The sequence below is a fragment of the Mus musculus genome, chromosome 7 (genome assembly GCF_000001635.26).
Source record: "Mus musculus strain C57BL/6J chromosome 7, GRCm38.p6 C57BL/6J".
Classification (NCBI taxonomy): domain Eukaryota; kingdom Metazoa; phylum Chordata; class Mammalia; order Rodentia; family Muridae; genus Mus; species Mus musculus.
Window position 1 is genome coordinate 110,121,159 of NC_000073.6, and position 25,675 is coordinate 110,146,833.

General features: G+C 42.9%; 1 protein-coding gene across 2 annotated transcripts; it reads left to right on the forward strand.

Moving 5' to 3' along the window:
- Window positions 1-900: 900 nt before the first annotated feature.
- On the forward strand, window positions 901-22,141 carry Wee1 (WEE 1 homolog 1 (S. pombe)). Of its 2 annotated transcripts, NM_009516.3 has the most exons (11): window positions 901-1,767; window positions 3,298-3,503; window positions 4,649-4,709; window positions 4,838-5,010; window positions 5,543-5,664; window positions 9,671-9,817; window positions 13,597-13,692; window positions 14,480-14,565; window positions 17,991-18,161; window positions 18,404-18,549; window positions 20,798-22,141. In NM_009516.3, the coding sequence occupies exons 1-11, from the start codon at window positions 1,192-1,194 to the stop codon at window positions 20,952-20,954; spliced, it is 1,941 nt and encodes a 646-aa protein (NP_033542.2). In that variant the 5' UTR covers window positions 901-1,191; the 3' UTR covers window positions 20,955-22,141. The 2 variants fall into 2 exon arrangements, with proteins under 2 accessions (NP_033542.2, NP_001341987.1); NM_001355058.1 differs by lacking the exon at window positions 9,671-9,817.
- The last annotated feature ends 3,534 nt before the right edge of the window (window positions 22,142-25,675 follow it).

Consider the following 25,675-nt stretch of genomic DNA (forward strand, 5'->3'; position numbering starts at 1 on the left):
GAACACACTTGTTGTAAACAGATTTAAGTTACGGTTGAGAAGGTTGTGGAAACTTATTTTTTCCTGGAAATTATGAGACAGGACCACTACAGAGCAAAGGGGTTTTAAACTTCTGGTCCTCCTGCCTCAGCTTCCAGACTGTTTGAATCACAGGTGTGTGCGCCAGCACTCACCTCTGTTACACTTCAGTTTTGTTTTGTTTTTTTTCTCTCCCGGGACCAATCAGTTTGGCTAGCGCACTCTCACGTGTAAGCGAACAAATATAAACACCACGGTTGCAGGTCAGGCATTCGGGCTTGTGGCAGGACCAATTATCACGGATAAGTCTGGCTGTGAGGGACACAAGACTGTGTGAGAGGCCACCTCTGTGTCCTAGTCCTGCAGCTCATTATCTGAGTTTCGCGCTGGGCAAGGTCCAGAGCTCGGTCACTGTTTCCGGCTCGGACCGCGACTATAGAACGTGACTGGACACAGCCACGCCCAGAACGCCCCAGGGGTCGGGCCTCAGAACCTGGGGTTGGACCAGGCTTCTAGGCGTCCCCAAAGGCTGCACGGTGTCCGGATGCTTCTGAACCCGGAGACAGGGAGGCCGACCCAAGGCCAGCACTGGGCAGTAGCCGCCGTCCTCTCGCCCCTCCTCGCAGGGCGGCTCCCGGCAGGCTCCGGTCCTCTAAACATAGACTCTGGGTGGGGTTCTGTGCAATCCAGGCCCACTCATTGGCCCGGGATGCCGCGACCCGCCCACGACTGGCGGCGCGCCTAGGCTGTGGGGCGGAGTCAGCGAGTTCCCGCCAAAATCGCGTAGCTGGTTCCTCCCCCGTGGGCTACGTCGCGCCCTCCCTGTTTTTTCAAACCGGGGCTGGGCGGGGATTGGTGGGCTGGGCCCTCACGTGGTTAACGGTCGCGGGAAGCCGCGGAACCCGAACTTGCGGACGAACTTGCGGAGCCTTTCGCCAGCACTGGACCGGCCAGTCTCCGCTGGACATCCCGCGCCGCAGCCGTCGCCGTCGCCCCGTCGTGAGCTTGACGGGCCTCGGAGTTGCCGCCGCGCAGGCCCGCTGCAGCCTCAGCCCGGCGCGCCCGATCGCACGTGGCGGACCCGCCCCCTGTGCCAGCCGCGACCTGGACGCCGCCGGCCTCTGCTCGCCGGTCCTGTGTTCTCCCGTGCTCCGCCGTGACTGCAGCCGGGAAATGAGCTTCCTGAGCCGACAGCAGCCGCCGCCCACCCGCCGCGTAGGAGCCGCTTACAGTCTGCGGCAGAAGCTCATCTTCTCGCCGGGCAGCGACTGTGAGGAAGAGGAGGAGGAGGAGGAGGAAGGCAGCGGCCACAGTACGGGGGAGGACTCGGCCTTCCAGGAACCGGATTCGCCCCTGCCTTCTGCACGCAGCCCTGCCGAGGCCGAGGCCGAGCGCCGCCGTCGCTCGCCCGGCGCGGAGCCCAGCAGCCCGGGAGAGCTGGAGGACGACTTGCTGCTGCAGGGCGGCGGCGGAGGCGCGCAAGCGGCGGGTGGAGGCGCCGAGGGCGACTCTTGGGAGGAGGAGGGTTTCGGCTCCTCGTCGCCCGTCAAATCACCTTCGACCGCCTACTTTCTGAGCAGCCCGTTCTCGCCAGTGCGCTGCGGCGGCCCAGGGGATGCCTCCCCGCAGGGTTGCGGGGCTCCGCGAGCCATGGACGACCCCTGCTCGCCGCAGCCCGACTACCCGAGCACCCCTCCGCACAAGACCTTCCGCAAGCTGCGCCTGTTCGACACGCCGCACACTCCCAAGGTAATGGAGGGGGCGGAGGAGCCGGCTCCAGGGCCTTTAAAAAAAAAGGCCGCGGCGCTGCAGCCCTGCGCGCCACTGCCCGGGTTCGGTTACATAACCGCCCCGCCGCACCCCGCTCGCTGTCCTGCGCCGCCACTCAAAAAAAAAAAAAAAGTTGGCAGCCCCCCTTTTTGGCTCTGCCTAGAAGTTGTCGGTTAAGATTATGTAACTGAACAATGGGCCTGGTCTGTAACTACTCCACTTTACAAAGGGCCTGGTCCCCGCTGTCCAGGTGGTTGAGTATTGGGTCTCGGTGGTCCGGTGTGCCAGGGTGCCGGATTGCTGCTGGCCACCTGACACTCCGAGCCATATGGTGCCTGTTAAATCCGGTGTCCGGGCCTGTAATTTGGGGGGCACGGATGGAAGGAGTTAGGTTTATTAAAGGGTTTGTTCCAACCCCCTGGACTTGTGGTTCCATGTGATATGGCATTAGAGATTCTGCGCGTCCTTTTGAGTCTCTGTGTTTACCGTCGTGAACTCATGGATATTCCAGGTTGCTTTTGATTGTCTTTCGGGATTTAGTATTACGGAAGCTTTGTGTTTATTCTGGAGTTTCCCCTGCCGTTTTGTTGGTCTGTGTGTCAAAACTAATGTGTCTTAAAGCAGAGTGTGTTCAGAACCCGTTTGGAATAGCCGGTGAATATGCATACTGTCATGGTAATACTTGAGAAGTCACAAAAACATTAAGAGTAGACAATTTCCAAAATAAAGACAGGCATGGTACCTGTAAGTTTAACACGGGAAATAAGCCCCCCTTTTTTGAGAGAACGTTTCTCTGTGTAACCTTGGCTGTTCTGGAACCTACTTTGTAGGAACTAGGAACTCAGAGATCCTCCTGTCTCTGCCTCCCGAGTGCTGGAACTAAAGGCGCCCTACCATGCCCCTCGACATAAGCCTTTTAAAGGGAATCTATTGATTTCCATGCAACTTTAGTCTTAAATCTCGAACATCCAGGTGCTTTTGTGCTTTGCTAATTTTATAGGCGGACAGGCCCAGGGCACCATCCCCCTTAGTAAGGGGAGGAGTCCAGGGAGGTGGCCTGCAAAAGCCTACTTGAGGTGGAGGTGGGGATTTTTTTTTTATGAGAGTGAGTGTTTTTATTTTTAGAATGTTAAAAGAGCCTGTTAATTTTTAGCTACTGATAAGAACTTTTTGTGTAGTCACTGCAAAAGGTCCATTTTAGGATTAGCTACGGGTTTTTACTTTGCTATCTTTTGCAGATAAGTAGTTAGTATTCAACCTGACTCCTAAGTCAGCCGCCATTGGTTTTACTTGAAGTATAACTAAGGCTTGTGTGTTGCCCCCTCCCTTGTTCTTTTCTTTCCCCAAGTCGGGTAACGGAACCTCTCCCTGCATGGGTTCTAGTGCAGAGCTTCATTCACAATGTGCTGCTTTGGGCTACATACTTGGCCACTTAGGAAGGCAAGTTGGAGGTTATATAGAGAAGACTCCAGAAGACTGGGTCCTGAAGATTGTATTTCCCTTTCCTAGAGTTTGCTTTCCAAAGCGCGAGTTATTGATTCCGGCTCTGTTAAACTCCGGGGTAGTTCTCTATTCATGGACACAGAAAAGTCAGGAAAAAGAGAATTCGATACACGGCAAACTCCCCAAGTGAATATTAACCCCTTTACTCCGGATCCTGTACTGCTCCATTCCTCAGGACGGTGTCGTGGGAGAAAGAGAGCGTATTTTAATGAGTAAGTATAGTTTGGTTCCTCTGCACACCTAAGGTATATACTATCACAATTAGGTGTCTGTCTGTCTGTCTTTCTTTTTTTTTTTTTTTTTTTTTTTGCTTTTTCAAGACAGGGTTTCTCTGTATAGCCCTGGCTGGCCTGGAACTCACTTTGTAGACTAGACTTTCAAACTCAGAAATCCACCTGCCTCTGCCTCCCAAGTGCTGGGATTAAAGGCGAGTGCCACCATGCCTGGCACACAATTAGGTTTCTACTGAATGGCATGAATGTCTTCACTCTGAAAGTTTTTCTTACATTAGCACTTAGCTCTCAGGAGACAGATAATCAGTTACAGGAAAGAAGTGGTCTGAGAAAGGGAAAGAATAAGAATTGGTGATTCCTATGCCTGGAGAAGTGGCTTAGGCGGCTTAGGTGTTGAGCTCTTGTTCTTGGGGTTTAGTTCTCAGCACCTATGTGGCAACTCACAAATGGCTGTACCTCTAGTTCCAGGGGCTCCATTGACCCTTCTGATTATTCAGGCACTAGGCATGCATGTGACTTTGATACCCACAAAACGCTTTACACAAATCTTTAAAAAAAAAAAAAAGCCTAGATTTCTTGTCAGGTTTATGGTGTCAACTAATGGGAGAGAGTTGTTGAGCTCAGGTGGCAAGAGAAGAGGTAGCTACAGCTCATACCTTTGGAGCCAGTGCTTCGGAACCTTCCTAATGCCTTGACCCTTTGACCCCTCAACTAGAGTTATTTCCTTGCTATAACTGTAAGTGTAACTGTAATTTTGTTTCTGTTATGCTTTATAATGTGAGTATCTAATATTGAGAACCATTGTTCTGAGCTATTTTGGTGGCCCGAGACTTCATTTCTTTTTTTTTTTTTCCCTTCTTTTTTCTTTTTAGTTTTTCGAGACAGGGTGAGACTTCATTTCTAATGCTTTAATTTTTGTCTGTGTGATGCCAGTCTAGTTAGTGAGCTTAACTCACTCAGTAGGGACTTTTTTTTTTCTATCATTTGAGTTAGATTTTTTTTTTTAGGGTTACAAAATAAGATGCTTTCTCTTTTGTTTGTATCCATTAAAAATGCCCTTCACTCTGTAGTTAGTAGGTAAGGTCTCAAGTTGATGTTTTGGTAAAAACCCACATTTTTTTCAGTTCCTCTGAAGACATGGAAGCCAGTGATTATGAGTTTGAAGATGAAACAAGACCTGCCAAAGTAAATAACTTTTTATTATTTAAAAGTTAATATATGTTTGCATGTTAAATAAACTGCAGAACCTAAGGTAGAATGATATTTCCAAGTTTCATATCTTTGTATTATACATGGATACTCTTCTTTTACAGAGAATTACAATTACTGAAAGCAACATGAAGTCACGGTATACAACTGAATTTCATGAGCTGGAGAAAATTGGTTCTGGAGAATTTGGTTCTGTGTTTAAATGTGTGAAGAGGTTAGATGGATGCATTTATGCCATTAAACGATCAAAAAAACCATTGGCTGGCTCTGTTGATGAGTATGTATTAAACACTTTTGGTTTTTGCTCTTTATCCCCTTTGTTATTAATAAACATTAAGGTTTTGGGTAACCAAATACCTAATGCTTTTATTTATTTATTTTTAAAGGTTTATTTTATGTATATGAGTACACTGTAGCTGTCTTCAGACACACCAGAAGAGGGCGTTGGATCCCAATACAGATAGTTGTGAGCTACCATGTAGTTGCTAGGAGTTGAACTCAGGACCTCTGGAAGTCCATTGCTTTTAACTGCTAGGCCATCTCTTCAGCATCCTAATGGTTTTGTGTAGCTCAGACTAGCCTAGGTGAGCTCACTGACGATTTTGAATTCCCATTCTTCTGCCTCAGTTTCCCTTATGGTAGGTTTAAAGTGTGTACCACCATGCCAGTTTGCATAATTCTTAATTCTCTTAAGTCACCTTTTAGCATAGTGATAGTTTAAAAAGGCTAGGCTTACTTTATGGTTATCAGATAAATTGACTATTCCTGAGTAGAAATGATTTAACATCTTATTTACATTGTTTTCCTAGGCAGAATGCTTTGAGAGAAGTGTATGCTCACGCTGTGCTTGGACAGCACCCCCACGTCGTTCGCTATTTCTCTGCCTGGGCAGAGGATGACCACATGCTTATACAGAACGAATACTGTAATGGTAAGCACCATGGGAATATTTATTACAATCTTAAGTTTTTCTTTTGGAGGGGGGGCGGCAGTTCCTCATGTGTTAGGATACATCCCTTGCTCTCTCTTTGTGTGTGTGTACATTGAGATTTCTTAAGTTATATTTTATTTATTTATTTATTTATTTATTTATTTATTTATTTATTTTTGAGACAGGGTTTCTCTGTATAGCCCTGGCTGTCCTGGAACTCACTTTGTAGACCAGGCTGGCCTCGAACTCAGAAATCTGCCTGCCGATGCCTCCTGAGTGCTGGGATTAAAGGTGTGCGCCCCCCCAACCCCCACCCCCAAAAAAAAAGAAAAAGAAAAAGGAGTGCACTACCATGCCCAGCTCTTAAAAAATGTATTTTTATGTGCACTGGTGTTTGAGGGTGTCAGATTCCCTGGAGCTGGAGTTGCAGACATTTGTGAGATGGCATGTGGTTGCTGGGAATTGAACTCAGGACCCCTGGAAGACCAGCCAATTCTTTTAACCGCTGAATCATCTCTTCAGTATCCTTATTAGTATTTTTAAGATAGTTTTACTATGTAGCCCTGGCAACATGAGTTTTGAGTTGGAAGCCTTATTCCTTCTGTGACATCTTCATACCTCAGTAATAGAACCTGTTAATTGGGTTTATGCCTTTCACTCAATGTTGAGCTCCCTGGGAAGACTGAATACTGGTTGCCTTGCTGTGTATATTTTGGTATTCCCTACCATGTAGTATAGTTTATGGGCACACAGGAAAGATTGTCTTAGTCTTATCTTTAGTTTGGCAAGAATGCAAAGAGATCAGCAATGATATAATAAATTGATTTGGTTTGTTTTGGAGGCTAGGAAGTCTAAGAACATGGTATCAACATCTGAGATGGTCAATCATGCTGTATATTTTCATGTGGATTGCAGGTTTTACTGTGTGGTCCTGGATGGCACTCTGTATTTTCGATGGCAAATCTCATGGTGATAATCTTTTTCTTTGTGGTACTAGGAATTGAACTGGGAGCCTTTTGAATGCTCTCAAGTGCCCTACCACTGAACTATATATCTCTTCAGTTCTTTTTTGTATTTTGTTTTGTGACTGGTTTTACTAAGCAGTTGTCCAGGGTTGGCCTTGCTCACACTCTAGGCAAGGCAGGCCTTGATCTTATATTCCATCTCAAGTCTTCCAGGCTTGTTCCACTAGGCCAGACTTAATTTAACATTAAACCATTCTTGAAGGTCCAACCTTGTTTATCTTTTACTAGCACCCAGTTTCTAAAAATTGAACTTTGGGAAACACATTCAAATCATAACAAATATGTTTTCAATGAATACTTACCTTATTTAGGTTTCTCTTTCTGTTAGAACATTGGTGTTAGTTGCTCATGAAAGGACAATGAGTCCATTTGTTTAAATTTAGCCATTTCTTGAAGACATTCTGAAATCCTGCAATAATCCCACCATCGGTCCAGTCTAGTTAATGCTATAGTTCATTAATACTTAAGTAAGTATCTTAGAGTTTTATTGCTGTGAAGAGACACCATGACCAAGGTAAAGGTAACTCTTGTGAAAGAAAACATTTAACTGAGACAGTTTGAGAGGTTCAGTGATCTTGGTGGGAAACATGGCAGTGTGTAGCCAGACATGGTGGCAGAAGAGCAGAGAATTCGACATCTTAAAGATTTATTTATTTATTTTATGTATATGTATATGCCTCTGCTCGCTCAGGCCCAAAGATTTATTTATTATTAGAAATAAGTACACTGTAGCTGTCTTCAGACACATCTGAAGAGGGTGTCAGATCTCATTACTGGTAGTTGTGAGCCACCACGTGGTTGCTGGGATTTGAACTCAGGACCTTCAGGAGAGCAGTCAGTGCTCTTACCCACTGAGCCATCTAACCAGCCTGAGAATTCTACATCTTGGCAGCAGCCAGGAGGAGGTTCTCCCCCACTGGGCGGAGCTTGTTCATAGGCCCTCAAAGCCTACCCACACAGTGACACATTTCCTCTAACAAGGACACCTCCTAATAGTATTTCCAGTGGTCCAAGCATTCAGACACATGAGTCTATGAGGGCCAAATCTATTCTAACCACTGTGTAGTAAGTTATGGTTTTTTGTTTTTGTTTTGTTTTATATAATACACTTTAATGGTAAAATTTTGACAACACATTGTATATCTGACACCATCTTCTACTTGAGCCTCTATCCAGGCAACTCAGAAACAGAAAGGTAGTCACTGCATGTCCACTAGTCACAGGAGCCCTAAGAAAACAAAGACTTACTTCTCTGGCTTAGAGTAGTTAAGTTTTACATGTTACTATAGTAACATTTACATGTTACATGTTTAACACATGTTACATGTTTAACAAGTAAATTTTACATGTTTTTTAAAATTGTCTATATGCGCTTCTACCTCAGTTTAAACAAAATAGGAAAATAAAGGCCAGCTTTGTATAGCTTTTCACAAGTCTTTCACCTTCCTTTTTCATTAACCCTTTACCAGAAGTTCTGAATTCCGATCGTTATAGGAATCTTCTTTTATTACAAGCTACTCTTTTGTTTTGATTTGTTTTGTATTTTGTTATTCAAGACAGGGTTTCACTTTGGTAGCCCTGGCTGTCATGGAACTTGCTCTATAGACAACTCACAGAGATCTGCCTGCTTAGGCATGAACCACTACATCCAGGTTAAACATACCTTTTTAATACATAATAGGTTGTTTTATTTTTAAGTTGTTTCCATAAAGATAGAGAAAATTATGGTTTAGGAGGCCATGAAGATGGCTCAGTAGTTTAGAGTACTTGCTGGCAATAACAAGCACTAGAGTACAAATTCCAGGCTGTCTGCAACAAGCTAGGCTTCCTGAATATGCCTCTGAGCCCCAAGTCCCGGGGAAACAAAGACAGGAGAGTCACTGGGGCTTCTGCTTTGCAGGATAGCAGAGAAAATGTGAATAATTTCTGGGTTCTAGGAGAGATCTTGCCTCAAAGGGATAGGTGGAGAGACACCAACACCCTTTTCTGCCTTCCAGATGTGCATTCACTTATACAGGCACATAAGCTCATATATTTATAAAAATATAATTTTTTTTTAAAGAAACAGCTGGTTGTTGTGGTACACTCTTTAATTTCAGTACTTTGGAGTCAGAGATAGACAGATCTTTTGAGTTTGTGGCCAACCAGAGCTACATAGAGACCCTATTTCCAAAAAGAAGAGAAAAGAAAAGAAAAGAAAAAAAGAAATGTAAGGTTTAGAAACACTTGATAGTAAAGGTTTGTTTTTTGTTTCATGGCTAATGGGTAGTAAAGACCCTTTCCTGGTTTAAATTAGTTTCTTATTTAGAGACAGGGTCTTGCTGTGTAGCTCTGTCTGATCTATAACTTGCTGTGTAGATCAGGCTGGCCTTAAACTCCGATATCTGCCAGCCCCTACCTCCAGAATGCTGGGATTAAAGATTTGTGTAAAATGGTCTGGTTCTTGTTCTACTCTCAGGAGTTCCCCCCATTTCACTTAACAAATGTACATTCGGCCTATCCACCCTTACTCCCCAGAATAAGAAACTGACAATTTATTCTGAGAAAGTGAACAAAAGTTGGTTGCTGAGGTTGATGGGTTAAAAGAAAATGTAAATTGTGTTTCCCCCCAGTGCTGAGAATTGAACCTAGGATCTCTACATGCTCAGCCAGCATTGCATCCTGCCCTTAAATTTTGAGACTGTGGCTTAGTAAGTTGTCTGGGCTAGCTAACCTTAAACTCAATATGTAGCCAAAGCTGGGCTCAAACTCCTACCTTAGCCTCTCAAAAGCTGGAATTATGTGCCTAATCACCAGGCCTGACATTTTGTATTTTCTATAATTGCAAATATACTTCATACTAAAACAATAAATAAAAGTTGATATCCCAAGAAAGTTGAACCAAGAGATTCTAATAAATATAATTTTCAGGGTGCAGAATTGCAGTTGTTGCGTAGAGAGAGAAGAGAAAATCAAATGTTAATTTTTGCTGTCTCTATTAGGTGGGAGTTTAGCTGATGCTATAAGTGAGAACTACAGAGTCATGAGCTACTTGACTGAAGTAGAGCTGAAGGATCTCCTTTTGCAAGTTGGCCGGGGCTTGAGATACATACATTCAATGTCTTTGGTTCACATGGATATAAAACCTAGTAAGTATTACAGGTGCTTTGGCTGTGTTGTTGAGATCTGGATATAGGAAATGAAGTACTTCATTGTAGCAATGGGAAAGCGTTGTGAAAGTATCTTACTTTCTTGCTAGGGTTTTATGATTAGACCACTCTGACACTGGCCCAAGTCTTTCATAGTTGGTCTGTTTACATTGGTATCTATTTCAGGACCATGCTGTAATCTGGTTATATCATTACCCTTTTCAGGTTTTATCCTGCTACTTTTTCTTTTCTTTAATATCTTATGCTCATTGGTGTTTTGCCTACGTGTATGGTGTATGGCTGTGTGAGGATGTCAGAAGCCCTGAAACTGGAGGCACAGGCAGCTGTGAGCTGCCATGTGGGTGCTGGGAGTTGAACTCTGGTCCTCTGGAAGAACAGCCAGTGCTTAAAACTGCTGAGCCATTTCTCCAGCCCCTCTACTTCTTAAAAATGGTAGACTTACTCCTACAGATAAACTTCTGTGTTTAACTGGTGGCTTTCTTGTATTTTTTACCTTCTGCTTTCTGTATGCTTCCTAAAGTTAGAAGAGTTAATGAATTCAAACTAATTCTAGCAGGCAAGGTGCTTTTCTTATTTAAAAACAAAAACTAACCACCAACACAACAACAAAGCTAACTAGTTGATTACCTGGGTATGGTGTACACTCTCAATTCTAGCACTCATGAGCCAGAAGCAGGTGGATGTGTGACTATGAGGCCAGCCTGGTCTATAAAACAACAAAGCAAGCCCCGGTACTGTAAAAGTAACTTTTCTTTTCCTGATGTAATTGTTGTTTCTGAGGCTTACTGCTTCTGTCTGCTATCCTAGTCCTAGTCCTGGAAGCCTCTAAACTCTATACAATCTTATCTAGGCCTAGAATGTTTTTGCCTCTGAGACTTGATGCTGAGTAAGCTCACCCTTCCTAGTTAGTTCTTTTCGATCTCTGGCGAGTTATAGAATTAACTGTTCTGGCTCAGACTCTGATGCAAGCTGGCACCTCTCTCTCTGCCTCTCCTGAACTGCTGTGTTTGGCCTCATACTAACTTTGGCAATCTGTTCTTTTATTTGTTTGTTTGTTTGTTTATGTGTAGGAGTACACCATAGTTGTCTTCAGACACACCAGAAGAGAGCATCAGATCTCATTTCAGATGGTTGTGAGCCACCATGTGGTTGCTGGGAATTGAACTCAGGACCTCTGGAAGAGCAGTCAGTGCTCTTAACCTCTGAGCCAACTCTCCAGCCCAGCAATCTGTTTTAATCTTCTGTCTTGTGCTCATTCTCTGGCTTGTTCTGTCTTCACCTGTATCTAGCTTGTTCTTTTTCTGCAACCTGTCTCTGTAAGACTGTCCCAGTAAAATTGCTCTCTCTTGCTCCTTTTTGCACTACTCTCTCTCTCTCTTTTTAAAGATTTATTTATTATTATATCTAAGTACACTGTAGCTGTCTTCAGATGCACCAGAAGAGGGAGTCAGATCTCATTACCGATGGTTGTGAGCCACCATGTGGTTGCTGGGACCTTGGGAAGAGCAGTCGGTGCTCTCCACTGAGCCATCTCTCCAGCCCCTCTGCACTATACTCTCTTAAATAGCTTCCCTTTTCTCTCTTTTTGGAGAGTTGGGCATATTCTTTTTTGTCCAATCTTTCTCTGATTTGTCACTTTGTCTGCCACTCAGTTAGACATCACATTCAAACATGGGTGCTTTCTTATACAAAGTAGCTTTAATGTCATTGTTTGGAATTAAAGATGTATGCTAAGGGCATGTTGATATTACAATTAAAGGTGTATGCTAAGGACTTAGCCACACCACAACTAGAAGACAGGGGTTGGCTTGTTTTTGTCTTTAAGAAAATAACACAGGGCCAGGCATGGTGGCGCACGCCTTTCATCTCAGCACTTGGGAGGCAGAGGCAGGCGAATTTCTGAGTTCGAGGCCAGGGTGGTCTACAGAGTGAGTTCCAGGACAGCCAGGGCTACACAGAGAAACCCTGTCTCAAAAAAAAAACCAAAAGAAAATAACACAATATCAGGGTTCACACTGTGATCAAATATCTTGCAACAAAGAGAAACTACCCTGAAAACAAAAACAGCGTTCCTGGGGCATATAGCCTGGCCTTTACCCCTTGAAGTTGTTATTCTCACTAAGATTAGTATAGAATGTAATAGTCTGCATTTTGTAAGACTTTAAGAATTTGTTGTTTTGTTTTGGGGTTTTTTGTTTGTTTGTTTTGTTTTGTTTTTTTGAGACAATGTTTCTCTGTGTCCTAGAACTCACTCTGTATCCCAGACTGGTCTCTAACTCAGAGGTCCGCTTCTTCTGTCTTTCAAATACTAGAATTAAAGGCTGTGCCGCCGCCACCCAGCATGTCGATAATTTTTACAACCTGGCAATAGTTGGTTTTCTCCTTTCGTCATGTGGCTTCTGGGGATTGTACTCAGATTATCAGGCTTGGCAGCAAGTGCCCTTTACTTTTGGAGTCATCTCACCAGCCTTATGGATGATCATCTATCTATCTATCTATCTATCTATCTATTTATTGTATATGATGTACACTGTAGCTGTCTTTAGACACATCAGAAAAGGGCATCGGATCCCATTACAGATGGTTGTGAGCCACCATGTGTTTAGGACCTTTGGAAGAACAGTTGGTGCTCTTAACTGCTGAGTTATCTCTCCAGTGGGCCCCCCCCCCTTTTTTTTTAAGATTTATGGATGGATGGATGGATGGATGGCTTTCTTTTATATTTGGCCTTGTATAGGCATAAATGTTTTACAACCTACTTTTAATAAGGGTTCAACCTCTCCTCTAGCCCACCACCTAGCAGAAGTAGTGGAAGAGGAGCTGGAGAGATGGCTCAGTGGTTAAGAGCATTGAGTTCAATTCCCAGCAATCACCTGGTGGCTCACAATCATCTGTAATGGGATCTGATGCCCTCTTCTGGTGTGTCTGAAGACAACCACAATGTATTCACATATATAAATAAATAAATCTTTAAACAAAAAGTAGTGGAAGAGAAAAGCTATTAGGATATGGGGGAAGTCGACCTGTACAGCAACAGTTCTTTGGGAGGCAAGCTTGATCTTCTTTTTTAGCAATTCAGTCCTGTAGCAAACACCAACTATGACTCAACAGCTGTAGACCAGTCCTCTAGGCAGGCAGAGTCCAGGCATGAACTAGCAGCTAAAGTCCAGTCCTTTCAGCAGGCAGACACCAGGCATGAATGCCAGCTGGCCTGAGGCAAGGCCACAGAAGCAGCAAGCTACCCAGGAACCTCACACACAGCAGGTTTTTTTTTTTTTTTTTTTTTTTTTTTTTTGTGGTTTTTCGAGATAGGGTTTCTCTGTATAGCCCTGGCTGTCCTGGAACTCACTCTATAGACCAGGCCGGCCTCGAACTCAGAAATTCGCCTGCCTCTGCCTCCCGAGTGCTGGGATTAAAGGCGTGTACCACCACCACCCAGCTCACAAGCAGCTCTTGGTGAGTTTCTCTCAATGGCAGTGTTATCACAAGTTGAGCTCAACAACGCTATATAGGAACCGATACACAAGTGTCATCGCCAGTCTCCCACTGCCATATTTATACTCCTGGTCATATTTATACTTCTTCATCACAGGTACTTCTACATGTTATATCAAAACATTCTTTCATGTTTTTGCTTTAGCAAGACATCCCTTTACTTGTGTGCCCAGCAAAACATCATTTAACATAACTAATTTTCCAAAGAACTAGAGTTTCTACTTCAGCCTTGTTTGTTAAATATAGTTATTTTTATCCAACAGGTAATATTTTTATATCTCGAACCTCAATCCCAAATGCTGTCTCTGAGGAAGGAGATGAAGATGACTGGATATCCAATAAAGTTATGTTTAAAATAGGTAAAACTATTTTGTTTAACTATTAGGGTAACTGTTAAAATTAAGGGTGTGGGTGTGGTGGGAAAGACTGTGCCGTAGCATGTGTGGATGTTAGTGGACAGGTTGAGTGTTAGTTCTCATTGCGCCTTGTTCCAATGTGGGTTCTTTTTTGTTTGTTGTGTACTGCTTTGGATACCAGGGTGGTAGCCTGTGAACTCTGGGATTTTTCTGTCTCTAGCTCCCATCTAGACGTTGTCCTGGGTTTGTAGACATGTGTTCCTGTGTTGGTTTTTACATAGGTTCTAGGGATATGAACTCTGGTCCTTATTTTTGTGAGGCAAGCATTTTATCCACTGAGACATTTCCATAATACCCTTTTGAGTGTTAGCCTCTTATAAATGCACCACTGGATGCTTGGCACCCAAAGAGGCCAGGAAAAGCATCAGATCCCCAGGGACTCAGTAACAAGTAGTTGTGAGCTACTGTGTGGATGCTGGGAACAGAACTTAGGTCCTTAGCAAGAGCATCAAATGTTCTTGTCTGTGAGCCATCATCTCTCTAGCCCCTGTTTATATACTTTGAGACAGGATTTCATGTATCCTGGGTATACATATATCCCAGGTCTGCTTCCTTGAGCTTGTTGTGTAGCCCAAAAAGCTGAGAATTCCCCTGCCTCTACCTTGAATCATAGGATTACAGGCATGTGTTGCCATGGTTAATTTATGTGGTTATAGATATCAAGCCAGGGCTTTGCATGTTAGATAAATTGTCTACTAACTGAACTACTGTACTTTTCTAATACCTCTAGGTGATCTTGGGCATGTAACAAGAATCTCTAGTCCTCAAGTTGAAGAAGGTGATAGTCGTTTTCTAGCAAATGAAGTTTTACAAGAGGTAATTTCTTCTTCCTTGGATTTGCTTCATATCAGTTGACAGAAGACTGAATTCTAATATGTTGAAAATTAAGTAGACTAAAAGTAGAAAGTTGAAACCTATCTGTGAGGGAGTCTGATGGCACTGAAGTTGTTCCAGTCATTACTAGTTGAACTTCAAAGTTGTATAGCCTTTCTCTTTTTTTTTTTTAAAGATTTCTTTGTTTATTATATGTAAGTTCACTGTAGCTGTCTTCAGACACACCAGAAGAGGGCATCAGATCTCATTACAGATGGTTGTAAGCCACCATGTGGTTGCTGGGATTTGAACTCTGGACCTTTGGAAGAGCAGTCGGGTGCTCTTACCCACTGAGCCATCTCACCAGCTCTTGTATAGTCTTTCTAGAGACCAAATTGTCACTATATTGATATTTTAAAAAAATCACATTTCCAGCTGGAGAGATGGTTCAGTATTTAAGAGCACTGACTGCTCTTTGAGAGACCCTCGGTTCAGTTCCCAGCACCCATGTGGCAGCTCACAACTGTCTGTACCTCCAGTTCCAGAGGATCTAGCCCTGTGCACAGAACAGCAATGCACATAAAAAGAAGTAAAGCTTTTTTGTTTGGTTGGTTTTGTTTTTGTTTTTTTGAGACAGGGTTCCTCTGTGTATCCCTGGCTGTCCTGGAACTCACTCTGTATACCAGACTGGCCTCAAACTCAGAAATCCACCTGCCTCTGCCTCCCAAGTGCTGGGATTAAAGGCATGGGCCACCACTGCCCGGCAAAAGAAGTAAATCTTTAAAATAAATTAAATAAATAAATAAATAAATAAATCACATTTCCATTGACCTAGAATTTTTAGTTCAAGAAGTTTTTTTGTAAGAATGATTATGTATACATAGAGAACAATGTGAAAATGTTGTATCTACTATTGAAACGAAAGGTAAATTATGACGTGTGTCACATAAAGTCTAATGTAGTTTCCTTGCTCTTCTCTCCATGCACATTGGTCTGCCTTATTGAACATATGCATCCCCAAAGGCTAGAGGCTTGCTTCCCAATGTCATGGGCAACTGATAAAGCTGCATTTGTTTGTAGATCTATTTTTTATTATTAAATTATTTTATTTACATTTCTAAATGTTCTCCCCTTTCCCAGTTCCTCCTCCCAAGTTTTTCACCCCATCCCCCCTCTCCTTTGCATCTGAGAGGGTACTCTCTTACCCATCCCCACCTCACTCCTGCTAGCATTCCCCTTCTCTGGGGCATCAAGTTTCTACAGCATTAGGCGCATCTCCACTGAGGCTAGAAAAGACAGTCCTCTGCTACATGTATGCCCAGGGCCAAGGACCAGTCCATGTATGATCTTTAGTTGGTGGCTTAGTCTCTGGGAGCTCTGGGAAGTCTGAGTTAATACTGTTGTTCTTCCTATGGTGTTGACATCCCCTTCTCCTTCAATCCTTCCTCTAACTCTTATATGGGGGTCCCTACCCTCAGTCCAATGGTTGGCTATAAGTATCTGCAGAAAGCTAGTAACAGAATAAAGGGGGGTGGGCCATTTTCCAGCCCTAGCAAGCATCAGAGCACGGCAGCTTTGGCCATGTGACCATGTGGCTTTAGAGTGAAAACTAAAAGGGACTACTGGGGTAATTGATGCTGGTTAGCTGAAGCTAAGAAATTGTTGGTGATTTAGGAGAGACCAGCATCACTGAGGTGAAATTTTCTGGCAAGTGTTTTCTGAGAGCACTAAGAAGCTGTGTTCCAGATATAGCCAAGGTTGTACCTCACACTGCAGCTCTGCTTGTTAATGTATAATAACTACCCAGGCTGTACTGGTTTTGAAGGCATGAAAGGGTCATGAAGAACACCTGAGGCTTGGCAGTGTGAGAGGCTATGGAAGGCCATTGGTGAAGGTGCAACCTCAGTTTCAGTTGATGTCCCAGGACTGAAGGGATCATGCAAAGGAGTTAAGGCTTGGCACCATGAAGAGAGCCTATGAGAGAGGCTATTGGTGAAGCCTAGTTGCAGTGGAAGATCCCATTGTGTTGGAGATGCCAGTACCATGGGATGATCAACCAAGAACAGCAACAGTGGAATGGAGTCTACCAGAGCCTAGAGTGCTACAGAGGGCAGAGCTAGAGAAGTGATGCAAGCCCTTTGGTGGAGCCCAGAAGATCCCAGACATTGGAACAAGAAGTTGTAATGTTGAAGTTGCCTTAGAGACTCTGAGATGTTCAAGATGCCAGAGCTGTCGAATACCTGCTGAGGAAAGCTGCTAAGAGGGAATGGAATCAGCTCAGGAGAAAGAACTTTGTTGTAGTTAACAAAGATGAGAAAGGAATGATCTGAAGACTACTTTAACATCAGACATGACAGTGCAGAGTTTGGAGTCTGCCCAGCTGGTTTCCGGTTTTAATTTGGGAATTACAGTTAAGTGGATGGATCTCAGAAGAGACTTTGGACTTTTAACGTTGTTGAGACTGCTATAGACTATGAGTACTTTGGAAGTTGGTCTAAATGTATTTGTTATTATGCTATGGCTAGGTATGGCCCCCATAGACTTATGTGTTTGAACAAGCCTATGAGGGGCAGGGAGTAGAATGTGGTAGTTTGAATATGGTTGGCACAGGGAGTGATGCGATGGAGGTGTGGCCTTGTTGGAGGAAGTGTGTCACTGGGCTTGGGCTTTAAGACCCTTCTCCTAACCACCGGATAGCCAGTCTTCTAGCAGCCTTCAGATGAAGATGTATAACTCTCTTCCTGTACCATGCATGCTCCTACCTTGATCATAATGGACGGAACCTCTGAATTTGTAAGCTAGCCCTAATTAAATGTCTACAAGTTGTCTTGTCATGATTATTTCTTCACAGCAGTAAAATACTAAGACACCCTACATCTGATAGAGGGCTAATATCCAGAATATACAAAGTACTCAAGAAGTTGACTCCAAAAAAATGAAATAACCGAATTAAAAGAGGTCCTGAGTTCAAATCCCAGCAACCACATGGTGGCTCACAACCATCTGTGATGAGATCTGGCGCCCTCTTCTGGTGTGTCTGAAGACAGCTGCAGTTTACTCACATATAATAAATAAATAAATAAATCTTAAAAAAACATGATGAAGATCTTGAGCTTTACTCTCTTCCCTAGCCCAGTGTCAAGCTCTTGCCAGTATTCTTGAAATGGCATTGAGAGCTCTCCACAGTGCAGGGAAAAGGATAGAACTAGAAAATAGCATCCTAAGCAGACCTAAGAGGACATTATAAGTCTATATTCAACCCCTCCTACTATATATTATTTGTAGTTTCATCATCTTCCTAGATTTAGCAGCATATTTTCTGAATAGATGCTTAAATGTGGCATTCAAAAGTGTATTACAGAAACCATCATGGTGTGCAATCTTATTTTAGCTCATATCTTAATTTTTTTCTCTTTTAAATTTTACAGAACTATAGCCATCTACCGAAAGCAGATATTTTTGCTCTTGCTCTCACAGTCGTATGTGCTGCTGGTGCTGAACCCCTTCCCAGAAATGGAGAGCAGTGGCACGAGATCCGGCAGGGTCGGTTACCTCGGATCCCACAAGTGCTTTCCCAGGAGGTGACAGAGTTGCTGAGAGTGAGTATTGTACATGGGAAGTGCTTTATTAACTAAACCTCAGTATTATACTAAGGAGGTTTTTTGTTTCTTTGTTTTAGTTTTTTTCCTTTTCTTAGACAGGTTCTCTATGTAGCTCTGGCTGTTCTGCGAGCTTGCTCTATAGACCAGGCTGGGCTCTGCCTCCAGAGTGCTGGGATTAGAGGAGTATGTCATCATATGTTGCTCTAGTTTGTAAGCATTACTTTGCTTTTGTTTTTTAGGTCATGATTCATCCTGACCCAGAGAGAAGGCCTTCAGCAATGGAGCTGGTGAAGCATTCAGTGTTGTTGTCTGCATCTAGAAAGAGCGCAGAGCAGTTACGAATAGAATTGAATGCTGAAAAATTCAAAAATTCTCTTTTGCAGAAGTAAGGAGGATTTTATTATTGTTGTTGATTTTACTCTACCTTTCTCACTGATTCTCAGATTTTCATTTAGGGTTTTGTCAGACTTTGTAATTTTGTGTGAGAGAATCAAAGTGAGGCAGTGCTCAGGAGGTGAGATATGCCACACATACATTAGGACCTGAGATTGGATCCCCAGCCCACTGTAAACACTGGGCACAGAGGCTTGTGTCTATAATTTCAGCACTGGCAAGGCAGAAATAGGTAGGTTCCTACCAGCTCAGCTGAATCATGATGTTCCAAATTTAGTCAGAGATACTATCTTAAAAATAATAGTGTGGCGAGCTGGAGAGATGACCCAGCAATTATGAGTATTGGCTGCCCTTCCCGAGAGGACTGAGGTTCAATTCCCAGCACCCACATCAAGTCTCACAACTGTCTTAAGTTTAATTCCAGGGAATCCATTGCCCTCTTCTAGCTTCCTTGACACACAAATGATGCACAGACATCCATGCATATAAAACAATCACTTATACCCATAAAGATTTTTTTTTAAAGTTTTATGTTGCAAAACCAAAGATTTTGAGTATTAAAAAAATAAGGTGGATGTCAGTTGAGGAAGACATCTGATGTTGACCTCTGGTCTCTATGCACTTGCACAAATGTAAGAAGGCTCTGTAGTACAGCTCTTGTTGCCTGGGATATGTGATGCTCTATATTTACTTTTCATTACTTTTAAGGCAAAATCAAAGCAAAAATATGATTTAAAAATGTGTTTGCTTACAAGTGGCCATTATCTTTAAGCTCTAAATCATGGTAGAACCGAAATCAATCTGTAACATTTCTCTCAGGGTCTCACCAAAATTAATGTTAAAGCATTTTTTCAGCCTGTTTTACAAAACAGTGAATTAAATGGCAATTATGTGGCTACATGATTTTTTATTGGTAATGTATTATTGTAGGAGGGGCATATGTCACTGCATACATGGAGGTCAGATGATACCGTTTAGAAGCCTGTTTTCTCATTCTGCTATCTGGGCTTCTCCAGGGATTGAATTTAGTCTGTAGACTTGTGTGACAAGTGTCTTGCTTGCTAATCCTTGCTAACCAACTCACCAACTTGTAATGATTCTTTTATTTGATCTGAGGGACTTGGCAGTTTCAGAAAGCTGCTTGCAAAGATAGTTGATCAAAATTGCATGGTGTGCATATGTATATGCATCTGTACAGGAACTGAGGGTGAATATCAGATATCTTCTTTTCTCCACCTTAACATTCCTATTTCTTCTTTAACACAAGGATTCTCTGTGTAGACCAGGCTGGCCTCAGAGAACTGCCTGCCTCTGACTCTGTGATCAAATGTGTACACCACGATACCAGTTTTCTAGATAAGGGTCTCTCATTGAGCCTGGAGCTTGCCAGTTCAGCTAGATTGGCTGTCTGGACAAGCCCTTAGCGTTTCTTGTTTGCTTCCCAACTCTTAAGATTACAGGCATACCTATACTGCATCTCACCCTCATAGCTGAAGACCATATCTATGGCTCTACTACTAAGCTAAATCCTCAACCCCCACCCTACTTCCTGGTTGGGTGCTGGGGGTCCTCATACTTGGGCAGCAAGCACTTTACCCATCTTCTCATTCCTGTTTTGTTTATCTTTTCAACTTACATTTCATTTATTTTTTGGGTGTATGTGCACATGCCATGTTTTGATCTTAGAAATTCTGGTATGAATTCTGGCCATCAAACTCAGGTTGTCAGGCTTGGTGGCAGGTGTTATCGCTGATGAATCTTTTCACCAGCTCCAGGTGTGTCATATACCATTATAATGCATCAAGAGTTATCGCCCACAATGGGTTGGCCCCTCCCACTCCAATCACTGATTGGGAAACAGGTTTGCACCTAGCAGTGGTGGCCCATGCCTTTAATCCCAGCACTTGGGAGGCGCAGGCAGGTGGATTTCTGAGTTCGAGGCCAGCCTGGTCTACAGAGTGAGTTCCAGGACAGCCAGGGCTCCACAGAGAAACCCTGTCTCGAGGAACAAAAAAATAAATAAATAAATAAATAAATAGAAACAGGTTTGCCTGCAGCCTGACCTTGTAGAGGCATTTTCTCAATTGAGGCTCCTAGTTTGTGATGACTCTATAGTTTGTTTCAAATTGACATAAAACTAGCCAGCACAATGTTTGAGTTTGTATTTGGCTTCTTAGACTCTTTCCATAGAATTAATGCAGTAGGTAAATTAAAGTCTTGCTTCCTTCTTATTTTTGTAGAGAACTCAAGAAAGCCCAAATGGCAGCCAAAGTTGCAGCTGAGGAACGGGCACTCTTCACAGATCGGATGGCCACTAGATCCACCACCCAGAGTAATAGAACTTCTCGACTTATTGGAAAGAAAATGAACCGCTCTGTCAGCCTTACTATATACTGAACTGCTCACATTCCCCAGCCCTTCCCCACTCAAAGGAAAAAACTGTGACAAGAGGAAGCTAGGTTGGAATCACTGCTAGAGCCCACTTCGTGATTACTTGCCCATTGGTATCAGTAGTTTTCCTAAAACGTAACGCCTTCTGTGACTTTGAGAATTACAGTTGAGAGCTGTATTCTGACTTGGCTCTGTCAGGCTTTTGTCTCATCTCCCGTCTGTTTCATGTAGGATGTGGGTCACTGTTGGATGTTCCAGCCCCCTTTGCGGGGTGCGCCACTGTGGTGGTGTGCTGCTTCTCATTCACTGTTGCAGTGTGGTGAAAGGTGTCTTTCCTGGTTGTGACCTCTAGAAAGGACTCAAGGGCTTTACTGCGAACATCCTCTCCCTTCAAAAAGGGAAATGCTCAGAGACTCAGTACTCCTCTGCCTCCAATGTACCTGTGTCAGTCTTGCGTTTCTTTTTTCTATGTGAATTACACTTGTATATCCAACTGGGAGCACTTTAGGCATCGTGTGCGCCATGGGATGGTCATTCTGTGGAGGCCTTGCCTTGTGAATTTGCTGCTATTTTAGTTTCCTCTTGCTGTAAAACTAGCATTAAACAATCATTGTTGTTAATAGGCTTTCTTTCAGAACAATTATGTGAAATATATAGCTGCTCTTCATGAAAAGCAGCTTCGCATCTTTTTCTTTGGACTTTGAAGCTACTGCATTGAAAAAGTGCACCTACCCCTCCCTGTTTGAATGCTGTATTAATGTAGTATAATTATTACTGGTTTTGTAAATTTTTCTTATAATGTCCCCTGTCTTTAAAACATGTTTCCTTCCTCCTGTCAAGTCTTGTACTTGGTTGTATGGTTAGCCTATTTTTAAATGTTTTGCCCAGTTTCTCTTCAATATTTGTGTATATAAACTGATCTTGGTAATACTGTACATAGCTGTTTAAAAATACCAGAATGACTTCTGACTATTCCAAGTTTTCCACAAAATACATTTTACCTGTGAATAGCCATTTGACTAACAATATTTGGCTAGTAGATGCTGCCCTCCAAAAGGAGGGAAATGTCTCACTTGTTTTCCTATTAACTTTGGTCTGAAACACATTTGCACTTGTCTGTTTGACTTGTGTCTTATTAACATTGTCTGGTGTATTAAAAGTCATTCCGTGCTTACCTTAATTGTCTAAATCTTCACGGTGCCTGTTTTCTACTTTATACTCCTCACTGCTCATTACAGAATGTGGATAAATAGATATAACTTGCTAAGAGCAGAGTGCACTTCCTCGTTGTTGCTGGCTCTTTGAAACAGGCTCTCACCTTATAGTCCAGGGTGGCCTGAAACTTAGCTGCCTCCCTTGCCACCCTAGTGCTAGACTTAGAACTCCAGTACCTATCGTGATGGAACTAAAGATGTGCTTTCGTCCATGCTAGGAAAGTTTTGTTATTACCAATATAAATAATACATCTAAGCATATCACATGTTAATACACGTGACACTGGAAATGAGGTACAATTTTAAAGGTTCAGCTGACGTGGATAAAATATGCAACTCCTAGCTTTCTAAACTAGTCTGAACCACAGAAAAGCTTATAGTGTTAAGAGACTGGCTTGTGTGTACATTTACACGCAAGACAACCCAGGGCCTTGCCCTTGTCAAGCACTCCTCTAAACATCCAACCCAACATACTTTTATTTTAAAGGTTTATCTGTATTTATGTTTTGTCTGCATGTGTCTGTGTATACCATGTGTGTACCTGGTACCTGTAGACATCAGAGGAGGGCATCAGGTTGCACTGACCTGAAATTACAAGTGATTGTGAGCTACCATATTGCTTCTGGAAACAGAACATGGGTCTGTTGCAAGAGCAGTAAGTGGTCTTAATTGATGAGCCATCTCTTCACCTATTTTGGTATTTAAGAAAAACCTTATTTGGAGGGTTCTAGTGAGATGACTCAGCAGTTATCTGATGGCTCTTCCAGAGGACATGGGTTCAATTCCCACACCCACATGTCAGTTTATACCTGTAATTCCATACTCCCTCATACAGACATACGTGCAGTCAAACACCAATGCACATAAAATAAATCTTTAGTGGTGCATTCCTTTAATCCCAGCATTCAGAAGGCAAGGCAGGCAGATCTCTGAGTTTAAGACCAGCCTGGTCTACATGGAGAGTTCTAGGACAGTCAAAGAAACCTTGTCCCTCAAAAAGCCAAAATTTAAAGGAAGAGAGAAAGAAATCTTCAACCATCTGAAAGTAAGGTATTTTTTGTTGAGTCATTTTTATCTGTTAACAGGAATAGTTTGGGAAGCTGGCAAGATAGTTCAGCATATAGTGTTTGCAATCAAATGTGGTGACCTTAGTTCAACCCCTCAGATCCACATGGCAGAGAGCTGACTTACAGTTGTTCTGTGACCTTTGCCTGCATGGCCTGTCACATGTGCATGGGCACTGTCTTAGTTATGGTCTTACTGCTGTGAACAACATTAAATTAAATGACCAACATTTAATTGGGGTTGCTTATAAAAGTTCAGTCCATTATCATCAAGGTGGGAGTGTGGCCACATCCTGGTAGGCATGGTGCAGGAGTAGCTGAGAGTCGACATCTTTTTTTCTTTTTCTTTCTCTTTTTTTTTTAAAGATTTATTTTATGTAAATTCACTGTAGCTGTCTTCAGACACCCCAGAAGAGGGCATTCAGATCTCATTACGGATGGTTGTGAGCCACCATGTGGTTGCTGGGGTTTGAACTCAGGACCTTCAGAAGAGCAGTCAGTGCTCTTAACCACTGAGCCATCTCTCAGTCACCAGAGTTCTACATCTTCATCTGAAGACTGCTAGCAGAATACTTGATCCCAGGCACCCAGGACAGGGTATTAAAGCCCATACCCACAAGGCCATACCTCCCAACAGTGCCACTCCCTGGGCCAAGCATATACAAACCATCATAGGCACACACACAAATAGATAAATGTAATTTTAAAGATGATTAAATATGTGCTAGGAGAGATTACTCAGCAGTTAGCACTTTCACTCTTGCAAAGGACGGGTTCATGGCAGCTCACAATCTTCTGTAATTCCAGATCCGTGGCCTCTAATGCGCTCTTTTGATCTCTGGCCACCAGGTACACACATAGTGTACATACATGTGTATAAGCAAATCACATTAGTTTGTATGATTATTTTGATTGCATGTATGTATTTGCTTGATTCCCGTGGAAACCAAAAGAGTATCAGATGCCCTGGAATTTGTTACGGGTGGCTGTGAACTACCCGGTGTAGTGCTGGGAATCAGACCCAGGCCCTCTGCAAGAGCAATACATGTTCTTAACCAAGGCTCATTTTTCCAGCTCCCTAAAAATTGGGGGAGGGGAATAAAAGTTTTTGCTAGAAGGAGTGGTGATGCATGCCTTTACTTACAGCACTGGGGAGGCAGAGGCAGGTGGATGATCTATGTGAGTTCAAGGCCAGAGCAAGATTCAGGATGGCCAGGGTGACATAGAGAAACCCTGACTTGGGGGAAAAGTATTCGTTTACTAGGGATAAAATGGAGTTTCTTAAAAATACATAATAAAAAGAAAATGTGCTGTCCCTGTTAGAGGGGTTGAGTAACATCTTGAATAACAATTCAAAAATATGAAAGATTATCCAAAAATACTAAGATGCAAAGTTCTATTATTGCTTGAGGCAGATATTTACCATTGATAAAACTTTTGAAAGCTTGACTTTAATAGAAACCAAAAGTGGGTGGAAGGAGGAACCTAGAATAATTCACTTCAATTAAAACTGTTGCTTTATCATACCAGAAAAAAAAATTGATACTAAGATGTGAACTGTACCCCTTTAGTTTTCAGTTAATGTCTTTAAACTTTTTGATTATATTTATTTATTTTGTGGGATGAGGGAGGGACTCATGTACCATGATGTCTGCCCATGGAGGTAGGAGTGCTCCCTGCGGGAGTCAGCATGCTTCCTCTGTCATGTGGGTCTTAGAGATTGCTCTCAGGTCTCCTGCAGGAGTCAGCATGCTTCCTCTGTCATGTGGGTCTTAGAGATTGCTCTCAGGTCTCTGGGCTTGGCAGTGGGCACCTTTACCCACTGAACAAGCCCCAGGAAGAAGAATTTTCAAGCTTTGAATTTTTTTTTAATATATTTTGTCCCAGAGGTCAAGAAATGATGGAATTAACAAAGTTCCCAGGCCGGATCAAAGACATGAGTTGAATCCCATAATTCTCATTAAGAAAGCCAAGCATGGTGATGTGTTCTTGGGGCTTGCGGGCCAAGCTTGCCTAGGCATCTTAGAAATCTCCAGGCCAGTGAGAAACTTCCATCTTCAAATTCATGGTCAATGTTACCAAAGAAATGACAGCTCAAGTTGTCTCATTGCAACATGAAAACTCATGTGCATGAGACACACAGAAAACAAAGACAGGGGAGGGGGGAACTTGCCTATTAGTAGTATCAAGAGATGTCCCAATGGTTAAGATTTCATGCTGCACTTGCAGAGGACCTGAGTTCAATTCTAGTACTCATATCAGGTGGCTCACAACTGCCTATAACTCCAGTGCCCAGGATCTGACTCTCTTCTGGCCTCTGGACAACAGAAATGCATTATATCTCTAATAGAAAACAAAAAGAAACCCAAACCCACCCTAAACTAATTTTTTTTTTAACAGTTTTAATGTGCCTGAGTCTCTGCATAGGTAAATGAAGGATCTGAGGTGG